The following is a 16988-nucleotide window of genomic DNA, read 5'->3' as shown; positions in this document are numbered from 1 at the left end:
GAGGACTGTGGCCGGGGGGGCCAGGGCTGCGGAGGCACTTGAGTGAGCACCGTGCACATGGGCTGAGGAGGCAGATGGGCAGGAAGGATGTTGGCATGTGGAGGGACACAGGGGCTGGGCGTGGATGGGGCAGGGGGGGAACCTGGCTGGTGACGGGGGCCATTAGGGACATGGGAGGGACGCCCTCCCCAGTGGGGTCTGGTGTCCCTTAGGGGATCCCAGAGCCCCCCAGAATGGGGATCATGAGGTCAGCCAGATTGCAGCCCCCTCCTCCCCACCGGGACCCCCTCCTCCCAGTGCCCTATCACCCATCCATGCTGGGACCCCCATCTGATGGGAGAGCGACACCCCAGGCCCAGCACCTTGGTGGGTCTGCAGGCACCCATGGCCCCAGCTGGCCGGCAGGAGCACACRCAGGCTGTGTCCAAAGGATTCTCTTTATTAAAAACGTGCAGATGGAGGTTGGCAGAGCAGGCAGTAGGCGAGAGCGATGCAGAGCCCCACATCCCTGCCCGTGCCAAGTCCCCGGGCGCCAGCTCCCAGCTGAGCCTGGCTGACCTGGCATTACTGGCTCCAGAAAAAGACGAAGTCATTACAGATCTCTGTGCGGTTTGCACCAGGCAAACRCCTCTGCGTGGCAGAGCCGTCACTCGCGGAGGGCTGCCCGGCTGCGGGCTGTGGCGAGAGTCCTGCTCCCCAGCCAGGGCTCCCAGGAGCCGGGGGGCGGCCGAGGAGCAGCCCCTGGGGTCCTCRCCCCTTTCCACAGGGGAAACCGCAAGCCCCAAGCACGGCTGGGGCTGCCCCACAGCTGGGAGGGTAAATGGGCTCCCCCCACGCTCCCAGGCCACAGGGGGATCGAACAGTGAGAACCAAGATCCTGGGAGGGGTTGGGAGCACTGGGCAGGGAGCGCCGCGCCGGCCCAGAGCCGGGYGGCCAGTCCGGTCCTTAGTGCTGGGGGCACTGCAGGATGTCGTACTTGACGTAGCCCACGCGGTCCACCTGGTAGCGCGGGGTCATTCTCCAGTAGAAGGTGCCCTGGCAGAAGTGGTACTTGTCTGGCGAGGAGGAAGGCAGAGGGAAGGTGTTAGCGGGAAGGAGGCCGGTGCAGGGACCTGCTCCCAGCCATGCCCATCGGAGTGTCTGCACATGGGGGGGACGATGGCCCCCCGCCCCGCATGGCAGTCGCTCCCTGCCGAGCGCCCTGCTCACCTTGGTACAGGAAGACATTGCGTGCATCCAAGGGGACGCCGGTGAACACATCCTCGGTGGCACGGGGGTAACCCTTATCCACCCTCTGGATCTTCACGTCCAGCCTGCAGGGAGAGCAGAGCAGTGCCGAGGGGCTGCCGTGAGTCGCCCCGCGCAGCCCCTGGCGGGCCGGGAGCCGGGGCACCTCCCGCAGCCGTGCACGGCCGTGCCGGCCCGCTCACCTCCAGTAGTTCTCCCCACTGAAGAGCAGCACTTTGCCGCGTCCCCGCTGCAGGGCCCCCGAGATGCGGCCGGCTTCCTTCCCGATGCCCAGCTTCTCGATCCCGCGGGGGCCCAGCATGCTCTTGCCAGAAAACACCCAGAAGTGCCGACCTGCAGCCAGGGGAGGGCACCGGTGTCAGCAGCCCCTCGGGGGGCTTTGCCCCCAGGACGAGCGCCGGGGCCTGGCACAGGGGGGCGTCYGAGGCGCTGGGGCAGGACGGGCTCCTGACACCTGCAGCGAGGTGCCAGTGGCACCAGGCTCCCGGCCACAGCTCCAGCCCTGGTGCCACCGTGGCTGGCCGGGACCCGGAGAGAGGCAGGGGCAGAGCTCACCAGCAAAGAAGAAGACCCTCTTGGTGAGCATGTCCTGGAAGGCAGCATCGATGACAGCCGGGAGGCCAGGCCAGGTGTCTGCGACGGAGAAGGCGCCCTGGATGCCTGATTTCCAGAAGGACGAGCGGGTCCAGTATTTGCTGGCGGGGAAGGTCAGCYGTCCTGACAACCTCGATGTGGCAAAGCCCCGTGTCCCTCCCACACCCCTGGCAGAAAGGACCCTTGTCACCCCCAGCCCTTCAGTGCAGGAGGAGCCAGAGTTTGCTGCTCACCCGTTCTTGAAGAAATGCAGCTCCCCATTGATCTCCGTGATGGCATCGAAGTTGTTCTCCACGCAGGCATCCCGGCTGGGGTCCACCGGGCTGGGCTCAGCCGTGGGCTCCAGCGTTCCCTCCTCCTCCTCCTCCGTGGTGGAGGTGCTGCCAGCCTCAGTGGGCATGGGCTGGGGCTCCTCAGTGGGCACAGGCGCAGTGGGCTTGGGGCCAGAGCCACGACCTGAGCAAATATCGGGAGGGGGTGAGGGTCTGTGGCAGCCTGAAGCTGCAGGACCCTGCCCCCAGCAGGGCGAGGGATGAGGAGGCTGGTCCGGCAGCGCCTGCAGCTCAAGATGCCATCATTAGGCATCTCCAGCCGGCACTGCCCCCCATTCCCAGAGGGATCAGCATCTCCAGGAGGCTGCAGGCAATGCCAGAGTCAGGGCTGCCTGCCTCGCACTGGCTGCAGCTGGGTGCTCACCGTAGAGGTACTGGATGCCCCTGACGTCGTCTGCGTGGAGCTGGAAGTCCTCCACGTAGCTGTACATGGGGTACATCAGGGCCTCGCGCACGCTGGAGTGGTCCAGCCCCAGTGAGTGGCCAAACTCGTGGGCAGCCACCAGGAAGATGCTGTAACCTGGAAGCAAGCACCAGCCTTAGGACCCAGTGGGACGGGACGCGCCAGCGCTGGGAACCGGCAACCTCCCTGCTGGGGCGCCAGCACGGAGGCATGGCATACGGGGAGCGGGGGGCGCGGAGGCAGGTACCTCTGTCCGGGCAGAAGCCCCACTTCTTGTYGGTGTCGTAGTTGCTGGTGGTGGCACACCACAGCTTCCCGTCCTGCCGGCCCTCACTGGTGCACGTGCTGTACGACCGCCCCAGGAAGGTGAAGGGGAAGACGCAGGGGTCCCCTTGGGAGTTCCCGCCGATCACCGCCGTGTCTGCGGTGCAGGAGTCGCTGAGCCGCCTGGCCCTGGCACGCTGGACGGCCCCGGGGACGGACACCCCGGCACCCGCCGGCCAGTGCGCGGCCCAGCCCTCTCCCCCCTCGCACCTTGGTTGGGGCAGAAGCCGTATTTCTTGTCCTGGTCAAAGTTGGCCGTGGTGGCACACCAGCGGTAGCCGTCAGAGCGCCCGTCCGTGGTGCAGGCATCGTAGGAGGTGCCATCGAAGACGAAGGGGAAGACGCAGGGGGATCCGTCRCTGTTGCCGCCGTAGGTGTAGAGGACTGTGGGGCGAGAGGCAGGTGAGCAGGGCCCGGCCGCCCCGCGGGGCCCGGCGGAGCTGCCGGCCGCGGCTACTCACGCTCGCTGGGGCAGAAGCCGTAGGTCTTGTCAGCGTCGTAGCTGGCCGTGGTGGCGCACCAGGGCAGCCCGTCCGAGCGCCCCTCCGTGATGCACCGCGAGTAGGAGCGGCCCTCGAAGACGAAGGGGAAGTGGCAGCTGGCCCCGTTGGCGTTCCCGTAGCGGGTCTTCACCACTGCGCGGAGAGGGGCGGCTCAGCGGGACGGGCGGGCGTCCCCAGCCGCACCGCGGCCGCGCGGACCCGCCAGGCCCTGCCTTTACCTAAGCCGGTCCCCAGTGTCCAGAACTCGTCGTCGTCGAAGTGGGCATCGCCCTGAATCCCCCTGCCTGGGGGAAAGGCGTGGGCCAGGAGCCCGTCCTTGCCATCGAACGGGTACCCGTCRCCGTGCTCTGCAGAGACGAGCAGCGTCAGCCCCGGCGGACGTGCCCCACGCGCGCGCCGCAACGTGCACACGGACCCCCGGGCACAGGCGCCGTGCGGCACCTGCGCAGGCGGGCGCGTGCCAGCGTGCCACCCTGCCACGCACAGAGCAGAGGGACCCCGACACACACGGGCACCATGGGAGCCGGGGGTGCCAGGAATGCAGCCCCAGGGAGGCGCGGGGACGATGGCCTGGCGGAGGGGACGTCTCCAGCCCTGCCTCCCGCAGCAGCCGCGGGACATCACCTTGGGTGCCGAACATGATCATGATGTCTGCCTCGCCGCTGTATATCTGGGTGAAGGTGAGGGGGGTCACGTCACTCCACACTTTGAACGCTCGCATGAAGGCATCGTCTATCACGGCACGGTCGAGGTCGGGGGAGTAGTTCATCACCCTGCCGAGGCCGGGGAAGGATGGTGTCAGCGCCGCCGGGTCCTGGCCAGCGCGGCCTGACCCTGCTCCCGGCACGTGGTGGGGATGTGCCCTGGCCCCAGGAGAGCAGAGCAGCGCTGGCTCCGCCGGACAGAGCCACCGACCTCGGCCTGCCAGCCAGGCTCTGACACCTCCTGGCGCCGGAGCGCTGATCCCGCCAGCCGTGCCGGCTTGGCCCTCGCTGCACCGGGACCCAGCCAGGCCAGCAGCACCGTGGCACGGCCGCTGCTGTCCCGCCTGGGCTCTCACACCTGTCTCCATGCCCTGGGCAGCCGTGGCCCCACGGCACGTAGCTCCCGTCTCCCGGGGCAGAGACTCACCGGTATGTGAGGTCCTTGTGGTCCCATTTGAGGTTCCCCTCGAAGGTGAGGAACGGCCCCACGTCGGGGACGCCGCAGCGAGGGGCTCGCATGGCCTCCAGGGTGCTGGCGTCCAGCTCCCCCGTCTCCTGCAGACCCAGCTGCTTCTGCATCTTGCGCAGCGCTTTGGCCAGGGACACGTGCTTGCTGCTCGTCCTCGTCCTCGCCTCCACCTCCTCCTCCGTGGTGTAGCCGAACCGTAGCAGGTAGTTCTGGGGAGGAAAGGCAGCCGGAGGGGCTCAGCGAGGCGGCGCTGAGCACCCTCCCTGGTGCCCGGCCGTGGTCTGGGCACGGGGGGACGGCAGCCCCCGAGCTCGGCTGGCCGCAGCCCGCAGAGCGTCTCGGGCCGGGCTGCCCGGAGGGGTGGCCGCGCTGCCCTCACCTCCGCCAGCTCCACGTCGGACAGGCCGCGGACCAGCTCCCCGGGGAAGGTGACGACGGCCCGCGGCTGGGCCTGGAGAGGGGCCGCGCGGCAGCAGAGGGCCAGCAGCCCCACAGCGAGCGGGGCCAGGAGGGCGAGCCCCATGGTGCGGTGCTGGTGCTGGCGGGAGGCTGTGTCCATGCCGGGTGCCTGCTGCTCCGCTCTGAGTGCCACCGAGCGCCGGGCTCCTATTTATACTGTGGCAGGGGAGTGAGTCACCCTCAGACCCCTCAGCCCAAMGACTCACGCTCCCTTCCCACGGTGACGAAATGCAGACTCAGGCTCCTCTGTTTGCTGCTTTAACCGTTTCATCACCTTGTTTACTAAACACACTCCGTTCCAGCCGGCCGCCGCGAAGCACGAGGACGGATGCGTGGGAAGGGAGGACGGGCCAGCCCTGCTGCTGGAGCTGCGCTGGGGAGCAGGAGGGAGAGCCCGCAGGGCCCACGCCACTGTGCTTCCGCCACCGGGCAGACGTGCGTGGGCGCTGCACGGTCCAGCTGCACCGGGCACTGCACTGTGCAGCTGCACCGGGCACTGCATGGTCCAGCTGCACTGGGCACTGCACGGTCCAGCTGCATGGCGCCTGGCAGGCTGCATGGGGCCAGCCAGTACCCTGCCGTCCCCAGAGCCCTGCTGTCCCCAGGCTCTGCCGCCCCCAGAGCCCTGCCATCCCCAAGGCCACGGTCAGAGCCAGGACAGCAGGGGTCTGCAGAGACTGCGGGGCTGGCTGGGTGCTCGGCCCCCGCAGCCACGTCCGCGTGCCTCTCGGCTGGCCGAGGCCATTGCGGCCGGGCCGGACCCCGGGGGCACCAGGGCTGAGCAGGCAGCGCCGGCAGGAGAGCCCCTGCCCGAGCTCCAGCACCTGCCGCCCGCCCGCCCGGGGCTGACGCCTCTTGCACGCAGGAGGCTGCGCAGCCTGGCCAGGGTTTGCCAAGAGCTCAGCCCCACGCCGGGATGCAGCGTCCGGCCCCACGTCCCCCACGGCAGCCCAGCGGGGCAGGGTGTCCCCAGCAAGGGGTCCCCACAGGTCCTTACCCTGCAGGTGCCTCAAAGCCCCCGTGCCAGCGACCGCCCGGCAGAGCCCCAGGAGCCCCTGGGGATGGGTCCCGTGCCCAGGGACGTTCCTGCTGCCACCCAGGACGCAGATGCACCCCATCTTCGCCACCCGCCGGCCCTGCACCGCGCTGCTGACTCAGGTCCCACCCGGCACCTCCGGGGCTGCACAAACCTCGCCGTGGGACACTGTTTTCCTGATTCTCCCAAAGTGCCGACGCTTGTGGGAACCGGAGCAGTGAAGGGGAAAGCAAACAGGGGCAAGGAGTGAGAGGAAAACAGATGGCAGAGGAGAGAAAGACATGACATCAGCGGGGGAGGACAGGAGCGTTGGAGCAACCCAGTGACAGCCGGGCCGGGGCCAGGCCCTGAGCTGGGCTCCTGTCCTGCGGCTCTCGCTAACCGGGGCTTGCCAGGCTTGCCRGCCCCTGGGGCCCTGCTGAGCCCCTGCAGCTGGCTCTGCGAGGATGATCTTTCCCGGCCGCCCCATCCCTGTTGGTGCCCCTGGTCCCTGCTCCCAGACGGCCCCAGGCTGCAGCCCTGCAGCCGCCCTCTCCACTCCGCACTACCCTGAGCTCTTGCTGAGCTGAGCTAACAGCTCCTGGGGATCCAGCACGACACGGGCAGAGAGTGCAGAGCGATGCTCCCTGCCGCGGTCCTCTGCCCATGCAGAGGAGCCCCGCGGCCCGAGGGAAGGCTCAGCCCGAGTGGAGCATCACCCACAGGGGATGCAGGTCCCCGTTTGCTGCGTGGGCTCGGCCTGGGCACGGCCGGACCTCGGCCCCGGCCAGGCTCGGCCAGGACGGGCTCTGCAGCGGTGCTGGACCACAGCTCCGGGCAGCCCTGGGGGACCTGCAGCCCCACACATAGCCCAGCCACGTGCAACGGAGCCGGGGAGCTGTGGGCACACGGTGCCGCCAGGCAGCAGGGACGCAGTGTCCTACGCCACGGTGACTCGATGTCTGGGGAGCTCGTAGGGCAGAGGTGAGACCACCGGGCAGCTGGAGAGGAAGCAGCTGCCTTCCTCCTTTGGAAACCTCTCTGAAATCAGCCAGGTTGCCTCACTCTGTCYGACAGCCCTGCAAGAGCAACGCGCAGTTACACGGCGGAGGAAGTTGCTCCACAGAGCAGTCTCCATCCCGCTGTCCCTCTTGACAAACAAGTACAGCCGGGGAGCTCCTGCCCCCGCTGAGGGGCACGGGCTGGGGACACCCACGGCCAGGCTGCCCCATGCCCACCTCCCCTCCTCGCGGGTCCGACCCCGACCCTGCCCTGCGCACAGCACGGCTCTTTGCAAGGCGGAGAGCAGCCACTGCCCACACTCCTCGGCTAGCAGCCGGGGCCAGGCGGGGGCTCTGCCAAGGACCGGGGCACCCCCCCATCCTCCACCTCTCCCGGTCTGCCGGGACATCGGCCCTCGGCACACGATGCCGGGCCGGACGCAGCAGCTCCATGGGGAGACGCTGCGCTGGCCAGGGGAGCAGGAGGGGCTGCTGCAGAGCCCGGCCGGGAGCCGACCCTTCCCTGCCGTCGCGCATGCAGCACTAACGTCCCGCTCAGCAGCGAGCGTGGAAAAGCACGCCGGGGAGCACGCGTCCCCAGGACAGCCCGGGCAAGGGGATCTCCGACACCTGCTCTGGGGCGCAGGCAGAAGGGTGCGACCCTGGTCTTGTCTTCCCAGCACTGCGGCAGATCCCCAGGCCTTTCCCACGTTATCCCCACCCCTGCTTTCCYGTGCACGCAGGACCTGCAGTCCCTCAGCCCGGGCTCACCGCCACGGCACTGCACCGTGCAGCACGGCACGGCACGGCACTGCCGCAGGCGAGCCGRCGGCTCGTGCTCTGGCCCACGCCAGGGCCCTGCCGGAGCAGCAGCAGCGCTGGCCGGGACGGGGGCTCAGAGGGGAGCGGAGGCTCGGAGCAAGYGACGGCTGCGGGAGCCGAGAGCCGCGGGCCCCTGCGCGCTGCTGCCGACGGGCCCGTGCACGCCCTGCCCCGGCRGGTCCGGGACGCGCCGCGCAGGTACGTGGCGATGCCCGGGGCTTCGGCGAGCCGAGCGGCTGGAGCCCGGCGGCAGCAGCGCTGCGCTCCGGGCTGGCCTCTCCCGCTGACTCACGACCCTGCTAACCAGCTTCCTCTCTGGCACCGGCACCTGGGGATTTTTCTGGTGACTCTCTAGAAGTTTCTGCAGGGAGAAGGGGCAGGGCTGGAGCCCCAGCCAAGGAAACTCCCACGTCTGGGAGCGCCGGGAGCATCAGAGCCGGGCAGGGGAACTCCGGCGGGGCCGGGGGCCGGCGCGGCGCTGCAGGCACGGCGGCCCCGGGCAGCGCGGTCCCTCGCGGGGCAGCGCCGCCGGCCCTGCTGCAGCGCCAGGCCCTCGGGGAGCGGGGCAGCCGGCTCGGGGACCGGCTGCAACGGCGCGCGGAGGGTTGCTCGGGGCAGGCCGGGGCGGCCGCTGCCCTTTCTGCGGCCAGCGGAAGAGGAGAAGGAGGGTGGTGGGCACGGGCAGCGCAGCAGGCGGCAGGGGACTACGGGCTGTGCAGACGGGAACAGCTTTTTGCTGACAAGGGACCCCAGGAGCATCCGGGCCCCGTGCCCGGCCGTGTGCCCTTTACACCCAGAGCCTTTCTGAGGACGAATGACATGGAAAACCCGTCCGGATACCCTTCATCCCAGTGGGCTGCCTCAGCCACGAGGCTGTCCGTCACCACCACTGCCACCGAAAGGGGAAGGAACATGCCAACCGCAGCCACTTCCCACGTCCTTACTCACGGCAGCCTTCCTCACGCAGAGGGACACGGTGGGGAAGACCCTCCTGCAGGAAACCAGTGCTGGGATCCCGGCTGGCGCCCGCTGCCCACACCCGGATCGCCCGCCGGCCCCGGGAGCAACAGCCCTGCGGAGCAGAGCTTGCCCGGATGAGGCAGCGAGGGCAGGATGCGGCAGCACCTCCACAAAGCCGCAGGCCTCCCGCCCCAGCCCAGCCGGGAGCTGCAAGCCGGGGTCAGCACCGAGGCTCGGGAGCTGGCCGGAGCCCCACAAAGCACCGAGCTGTTCCTGAGGCCGCGTGTCCCCAGCAGAGCCCAGTGCGTGCTGTACGGCACAAGGGGCTGTGGGAGCTGGGGCTTGCCCACACTGCCAGGGCGAGGAGGGGTGCGTCGGGGTGAGGAACCTGGCAGGAGACCCAGCGGTGCGGGTGGGCAAGGCAGACACCGGCTCCAGCGCCCGCCGCCTCGCCAGCCGGGCCGGAGAGCCGAGCTCCCGCCGAGACCTGCGGGACAGGAGGGGACGGGGCGCAGGCGTGGGGACGGGCATCGGCCGCCCCCGGCGCGGACCCTGCCGCGGGGACCGGGGCAGGTGCGCAGCGGAGCGGCGCGGCAGCAAGGGGAAGCGGCTGCGAGGGAGTCAGCATCTTGTGCAGATGACGCAGCGCAGAGTCAGGGGAGAGCGCGGCTCAGGTTGCCGCAGAAAAGCATAGTCTGTGCGGAGAGCAGGAAGCCGCTCGCGACCTGGCAGGCGGCACCGATCACGCTGCGGGGCTGCGCCAAGCCAGCCCGGCAGAGCCGGACGCCCGGCGATGTGGGCCAGCAGACACAGCTGCAGGCCCCACCGCCTCGCTCGGCCGCGAGCTGCAGCGCCCCGCGACCCCAGCCCTGCTCCCACGGTCTGCCCYGGCCCCACGGGCTCCCCACAGCCCGTGCTCCGCTCTGGCACGGCCGGCGGAGCAGAGCTGCCGCCCACGTGCCAGTTGGCCAGGCCGCGGCTAGCGCCAGCCCTCTTTATGGCACGATGTCCCAGGGCACGGGAATGCTTGGCGTGAGAGCGAGACCAAACGCACGCGGAGCCGTTCTGCGTCAGAGGCTTGGAAGCCCCATGGCTCTTTATTCAACAGCTCTAGACAGAAACAACATTCCTGCACACGCTTCCCGTATCTGCCGCCCTGACACCAGGCACCGCGTGGGCTGGGATCACATCCTCCAGCTGGGCCCAGGACCCTTCTCTGCAAACCGTGCTGTGCTCAGAGTCCCCTCAGCTCTGCTCAGCTCAGCTCCCAGGCTGGGCTGGCCCCAGAGCTAAGCTTCAGGCCCCGGCACAGCACACTCCTGCCCGATGCTCCTCGATGCACCTGCCAGGTTCCCTGCCTCGGACCCTTTCCAGAGGCCTCCGTCATCCTGCCCATCCTGTGTCCTGTCCAGGGAACTCCCCATGCTCTCCATCACCAGCCTCTTGGGAACTCCTCACCCATTTGCCTGGCCAGGAGTCCTGCCTGGCATCCGCGTTACCCGCTCCCAGCCCCAGCGCTCAGGTTAGCTGCTCTCTGCTGCCTCTTGTCTGGGAGAAAGATGACACAGCCTGGGTGAATACGCTCACCCAGAGGCACTGAAACCAACACTGCAATTTCATCACTCAGCAGCACTGATCCCAGCTATAAATTGCACATGACGGATTCCCCAAGTCGTCACACAGGCTGCGGGCACCAAGGTGGTTGGCACAGTCACCACCCTGCATCGGGCTGGGACATCCTCCCCCTCCACATCTTCCGCTGCCTCCTTTCACCCCCTGGGAATCCCCAGTCTGTTTGGGTCCCACAAGGATGCTGGAGAAAAAAATCTCCCATACGGCTAAAATAATGGGGTGGGGATGGGGGGGACAAACACTGCTCCACGCTTCCCGCTCCATGAGGACACACGTACTCCTCATCCCGCCCGGACCCCAGGCGCCTTGGCTGCCAGGGCACCACAGCTCCGTAGCTGTACTCCCCATGCTGGCCCCGAGGCCCCAGCCTCGAGAAAGCCTGCTGCAGCGCTGAGCCCCGCGGCCACGGCTCCGTGGTACTTGGCTGCCCCGCAAGGCCACGGTGTCTTGCCCTTGCAGTGTCCCATCCCACGCCAGAGCACAGGGGCAGCGCTGCAGCCACCGGACCAGCGGACAACCCGGAAGCAGCCTGCCCCACACAGCACTTACTGCGTGACACAATACCTGCGACCTTGCAGGCTCCGCAGGACAGTCACGATATCTGCACCACGAGAGCAGACGGAGAGGAAATCACACCGCTGTTTGCCAGGATGCCCTCAAGGTGGGAAATCCAGGAAAGGCTTGGATGAAGAGTCAGCTTCTAGCAGAGACCTTTGAAATTGCCTGTGTATTTGAACTGGGGGGAAAGCGGTCCAGACTAGCCTATCTGATGGAGAAGCATGCCAAAGACCCGGAATGAAGGGTCTGGCAGCTCCAGGCAGGCCACGGGCCRCAGGACAAGGGTACAAGAGCTTCAAACACCATGAGGCTCTTGCTAACTTCAGGGACAACTGTGTCTCATGATTCGCTTTGCTGGAAATTCATCTTCTATGCCTTGATCCTGGTCCCATTTCAGCTTTTGCCTCTGACTTTGGTAAACTTTTGTTTTACTAAAAATTCCCACCTACCATGAGAACAAAGCACACAATGAATTCAGACCGGCGTAAGAGGGGTGCAGAGCCTAAGCGCTGTCCCCTGCCCCTGGCTCTCAACAGGCTGCACAGTGCGAGCAGAGATTTTGCCACCAGCTGTGGCTTTGGAAAGAGGTGCACGGGGACAGCCCAGCGCCTCGCTCCTCTCATCCTTCRGCTTCCTGGGGATACCCGCTCCGAGGCGACCTGCTGGATCAGGCCAGCTGAGACTGCCTGCACGGGGAACCAAAGAGTTCAGAGCTGCGACACTTTAGAAATATAAGTCACAGCGAGGCTGAGACTGTTCCCCGCAGGACAGACAGAAGGGGCTGCTTCAGCCACTCGCGCACACCTGAACCGCCAGGACACGCTCCTCCAGCAGCGGGATAACGCAAGGGTGATGGAGCCGGGGCCGCGGAGGCGAGCGGAGCGGGATGGGGCCTGGCGGCCGCAGGCTCATACGTGGGCGCAACGTCAGTCAACGAGGAGCGCGCACGGTCAGTGCTTTGTTCCACGGCGGCGAGACAGGAGCAGCAGCTGCCTTCTAAAAAGGGAAGAGCAGCAATTGCGACAATGACGGTGAACTTGCCTGCTATGTCCAGCATTTTGAAGGAACAATGTTACATTTAAAACTCTCTGGCCGTCAGAGATAAAGCAGCTCTAGTAGCGAGTAGCAGCGGTGGTTTACAGAAGGTGAAATACTGACAAAACTGTTTTTATTTAATTGTAAACTACAAGAAGCAGAGGGAAAAACAGTAGATGCAACATACTTGGATTTCAGTAAAACATCTGACAACTGTTCTAACAGCTAGCTGCCAAATTAATTCAGACTGGCTCAGTTATCAACACAGGCATATGGACAAAACTCAGGAAGTCCTGGGAAAGGTAAACAGCACAGCCTTGAGCTGAGGAGCTGCCCAGCGGGGCTGCAAGACCCTCGGAGCCGATCCGTAAAGTGGGGACGAGTGCCACAGGAAGGGGGAGAAGGGCAGCCGCCGAGCTGCCCGCGCACACGGACCGGGATCCCCTGGGCGTGCTGCCAGGGGAAGAGAAAGGACTGACGGGCCTGGGAATGCCCGTGACAGCCACGCACCGCTTCCAGAGCGGTGCAGATCCAGGGTCCCGAGCCCCCTGTGGATGCACCCAAATAGCAGGGGGCAGAGCGCGGGCTTCCTTAGCTCAGCCCTGTGTCCGACAGCCCCCTCCCACGGAGCACGGGCTGACGGACCCAACGGCAGCGCGAGCAGCACCTGCACCGCACCTGCACCCTGCGTGGGCGGGTTCACAACCACCACGCGTACGAGAATGGAGGCGCAGCCTGTGACCAGCGAGAACGAGGACCCAGCCGTGGCCACGGCTTTGGGCTGTGGGCCTGGAGCCCCCCGTAGCACAGCTCTGGGGTACCAAGCTCCCCAGCTCCACTGACTTCCAAAGAGCCGCGGGTGCTCCGCAGGGCAAACCTCTGGGCGGATATGCTGAACGCAGAGGACGGGAGCAGCAGGGCATGGTTTTAAGGGCTCTGGGGCCCCGCTACACACACAGTTCTCCTGCTCACCTTGTTTATTTTACTTATATTTCAGTAATTTGCTGATTACTCTTTTTTAACTAACCAGCACTGATGAATCAGCAGCACAGGAGAAGATGGAATCCGGTGGCCTTGGACCGTGGCTCCCGAGGTCTCAGGTTCTGGGAAGGAAGCCACAGGATCACTCTAGAGGGGGAAAAAAAACAACCAGCAGCAGCAGCAGCAGCAGTTCTGGCACGCGAGGAGGGGCCAGGCAGGGCCATGGTCTGCTGCGGTTTGCATTTTAGCAGCCCCAAACACATCCCGGAAAGGCCGTCATTGGTGCTGAAGCTCTGCAGGAACAGCAGCCACAGCTCTGACCTAAGCCCAGGAGCGAGGCACGGGCAAGACAAACCAGACAGGCCGTTTACGACACAGTTTGGCACCGCCGTCATTCCAGGTTGCGTAGAGGATGGCGTACGCAAGTGGCTCAAGATGCAGAGCGGGACACACAGAGCGTGCCTTGGCTACCTCCTACAGACAGGAGGAATGACCAGAGCAGTCAGCGAGGTGGACCTAGGCTGCACGCTCTGCCCAGAGCTGGCCAAGGTGCCCCACGTAGCATCTCCTCGCCCCGAGGAGGGCCTGTTCCCAGGGGGCAGCTGCAGTGCTGCTGCTGCACCTCCCCGGCCTGGCTGAGCTGGGGCCAGCGAGCTGCCATCCGCCAAGTGGACCGTGGTAAGATACAAGTAGCCTTGTCCTAGGGCTTCATGGGCTCTTCTGAGCCCCTGGGGATCGGCTCTGAGCTGCTCCTCCCTCTCTCAGGACTGCCCTGCCCAAGACCAAGGGTCACATCACTTTTGATGCCACCAGCTCAGCCACATGCAGCTTCGTTAGCCACAGAAAACGGGGTGTTATGCTACAAAACTCCCATCCACGCCCAGCACGCTGGGACACACAAATCCCAGCTTCACAGCCAGCGCTAGAGGAAGGCTGCTCCCTCCAGAAGCGCCTGTGGCCCAGCTAGGCCTGGCCATGAGGCAGATGCATCAGAGCGGTGTCCGGGATGAGGCAGGCACAGCTTGCCCCCACCCAGAAAGGAGCAATGGAGCAATCCCCTGGGAGTGTGCCCAGGCACGTTCTTCAAGAGACACTGTTGATGGGAAGGAGCTGAGTGGTGAAGCAATCTGGTGTGAAGAAAAAACCATTTCCTGCAGCAAGGGATGTTTTGCTCAACGTTTTACAAAATATGCTGATGCAACTGCCCTCCCCAGGTGGGTTATAAATACAAGACTGGTTGATGTGGATTAATACCCTACAGCTACACAAACATCTCTAGCAATGTTTCTTTAAAAAGAAAGAAAGAAAAAAAAAAGAACATAAGAGGAACAAACAGCACTGGCTACAAAATCACTGACTATGAAAGCCCAGAGGCTCGGGTTGCAGGAGGTTGGAAAGGCACTGCCCTGGGCACAGAGCTCAGCACAAGCCACCACCTATTCTGGGACACTGACTGAAGTGATTAGGTCAGGGAGAAGCTATTGTGGTAGCACTGCAAACCCACGATGTGGGTCAGCACAGCCAGCAAACCACTGCTCAGCGACAGGGCACATCAGCAAAGCTGAGAGTTGCAAGTGAGAGCAAGATCACCGATTAGATTAGCTCAGACACAGCAGCGCACTCAGTCTGGGTAGCTTGTTTGGCAGTAGCTCCTTCCAAGAGTATCCAGGCTGGAAGACACTGAGCTGGGAAATCCTCACCTCCTGGGACAGCCTGTCAAAGCAGTTTATCACCTATCCTGTTAAAAACGAGCTTCATAGCCCATTTGAGCCTGCAAGGCTTCACTCTCGAGGCACAAGTGTTTGTATTGCCTTCTCAGCTTGTTCCCCAAAGGCCTTTAACCTGGTATTCCCTCTTCTAAGGTATTTGGACACACATGCCCAGTCACATCCATTTTTGGATTCTGTAAGCCTCTCACTGTGAGGCATTTTCCTTGGCCCTCAAATCATTTCAGGCATGGGGGCTAGAATTGCAGAGCATTATCAGAAAGGAGCTATGTTTTCAGAGCAGAGCGCAGGAATTACGCTACGCCTGGTGTGGAAATTCTTTGCTCACTGTTTTTTTGTGAGCGTACTGCATTTTTAAAAGGAGCCAGAACATCCATCTCAGAGAAGTTCTCCCTAATACAAGCCTTTGAGCCAGAGAACAGGGGTTATCTTCACAGAGTAACAGGGAAGCTTTAAGCAACTTTCCATTAGCACAACCAGTATCAGAGGATCTGCACTACCCCTTAGGGTTCCCAGAGCTCTGACTGCTTTGCTACCACTCTTCCTGTCCTGGAACCACCATTCATCAGGAAAATTCCCCATTCATCTCAAAACGCAGCTGACTGAGGGCAAAAGAGAGGGGATATGCTAACCTGACATAAATTCACCCTGTTTCCTCTACCTGGGAGGCAACTTCTGACAGGAGTCCCTCCGACCCACCCACCTTCTGACAGAAGTGCCGAGCTTTTGTCAAAGAGGATGCACAGGGACACTCCAGATCTACACACAGGCCTGGCTCAAGGCTGCTCAGGAACACAGCACCGGGCTCCTCTGAGCTGAAGCAAAGGCATGCTTATCACAGAGAGAGGCTGCTGGTTGCAGGAGCCCCCCACATCGCTCCTGACTCCTCGTGCTAGAGGCTGCCTCCCCCACAGCAACTGCAGAGCTATGCAGGCTTGCTTTATGGAAGAGAAATGGGGGGGGGGGGGGAAGAAAAAGACAACTTTGCTGTCTCTCAGCTTCTGGCAAGGATGGTGAGCTCAGCACCAGGCTGCGTACAGCAGATTCACCCACAGGCAGCATCACTGTAGCGAGAGCGCTTCTGCAGCCAGCCCCTTATCTCATGCCTCGCTCCAGCCCAGGGATGAGTTTCAGCGATGCGGTTGCCCAGTGATAGATGAGGGCATAAACCTTTCAAGGATGTATTTAATTAGCTTGAAAAAGGGCCGGAAGACATGCAAGCGCACTGGGCTGATGGCACAGCAGGAGCTCCTCTGCTGCCCCTACCGGACACGGACACGCGGCGCCTGCCAGGAAGTCTCGCCCGGCTGCTCCGCAGRGCAGGAGGCGCAGGACATCACGGGATCTGTCCTACTGCCCCAGTGAGGAGCACCAGGTTCAAGGATAGGATAAATCCCGCTTCTGGGATCCTCATCTTGGGTCAGAAATGCCACAGCCAAGAGCCACAAAGTGCTGACCCAGCGTACACCCTCTCAGCTGCTACCTATTCGTTCAGATTTATGGCAGGCTAACTCCAAACTTGCAGACCGGTGCCAGATGAGATACTGTCTGTCCTTCTACAGCTGGCATAAAGTCAGCATCAGCTTTGTACCAGGCGTTCTGGCCAGTGAGACAAATGCAATTGCACACCCACACCTGGTCTAGATGAAGTTGTTTGTACTGCTGGGTGAGTCAGTCTTAATGGTCCTGGAATCAGGGCCTCAGCTGGTGCGCAGAGCTTTAATCCCTGCACTCAGCGAGCACAATGTCCCTTCCACGGGGACAGAGCAGCCAGGTTCCAGCCCAAATGTGACCCACATTGTGGAAGAGCACAGGAAAAAGAAGGATGCCTTTCCACCAGAAAAACCCAGCTAGAAATGGGATAGAAATGGGAGAGTGACATTCTCAATAGAGTACTGAGGCATCAGAAAATGGAGATGCTGATGAGAGCAAGGAGCCACCCGAACCAAGTGTTCATTAAAAACTTCAGGACCGCAGCAAGGAGCAGGGACCGGCTGGGTCTGGGGCGTCAGCCCGAAGAGGCTCAGCCCCGGCTCCCCGCCCAGCAGAACTGAGCTGGGGCAGGAGGTCTGCCAAAGCGCTCGAAGGCATCGCCAGAGCGCAGGGGCAGCATTGCGGTGCCAAGCACATTGCTGCATTAGGATCAGAAGGCGGCAGGAAAAGCCCCACCGCCCGGCGGGAGCTGAACCCCCCCAGCCTGCCYGGACCTAGGCCCAACTT

At 64.1% G+C, this 16988-nt stretch overlaps 1 protein-coding gene across 1 annotated transcript; it reads right to left on the bottom strand.

Annotated features, from left to right (window-relative positions):
• Positions 1 to 418: 418 nt before the first annotated feature.
• Positions 419 to 15669, bottom strand: MMP9 (matrix metallopeptidase 9). Its single transcript, XM_026079675.1, has 14 exons — positions 13088 to 15669; positions 4958 to 5193; positions 4537 to 4787; positions 4030 to 4178; positions 3624 to 3752; positions 3364 to 3537; positions 3113 to 3286; positions 2826 to 2999; positions 2540 to 2695; positions 2077 to 2299; positions 1805 to 1944; positions 1432 to 1582; positions 1211 to 1314; positions 419 to 1056 (listed from the first exon to the last, which is right to left on the bottom strand). The coding sequence occupies exons 2-14, from the start codon at positions 5135 to 5137 to the stop codon at positions 947 to 949; spliced, it is 2115 nt and encodes a 704-aa protein (XP_025935460.1). The 5' UTR covers positions 5138 to 5193; positions 13088 to 15669; the 3' UTR covers positions 419 to 946.
• Between the last annotated feature and the right edge of the window lie 1319 nt (positions 15670 to 16988).

Source organism: Apteryx rowi, unplaced genomic scaffold, assembly GCF_003343035.1.
Source record: "Apteryx rowi isolate R43461 unplaced genomic scaffold, aptRow1 scaffold_0, whole genome shotgun sequence".
Classification (NCBI taxonomy): Eukaryota; Metazoa; Chordata; class Aves; order Apterygiformes; family Apterygidae; genus Apteryx; species Apteryx rowi.
Note: the sequence above shows the minus strand (reverse complement) of the source record. Positions and strands in the feature narration are given on the sequence as shown.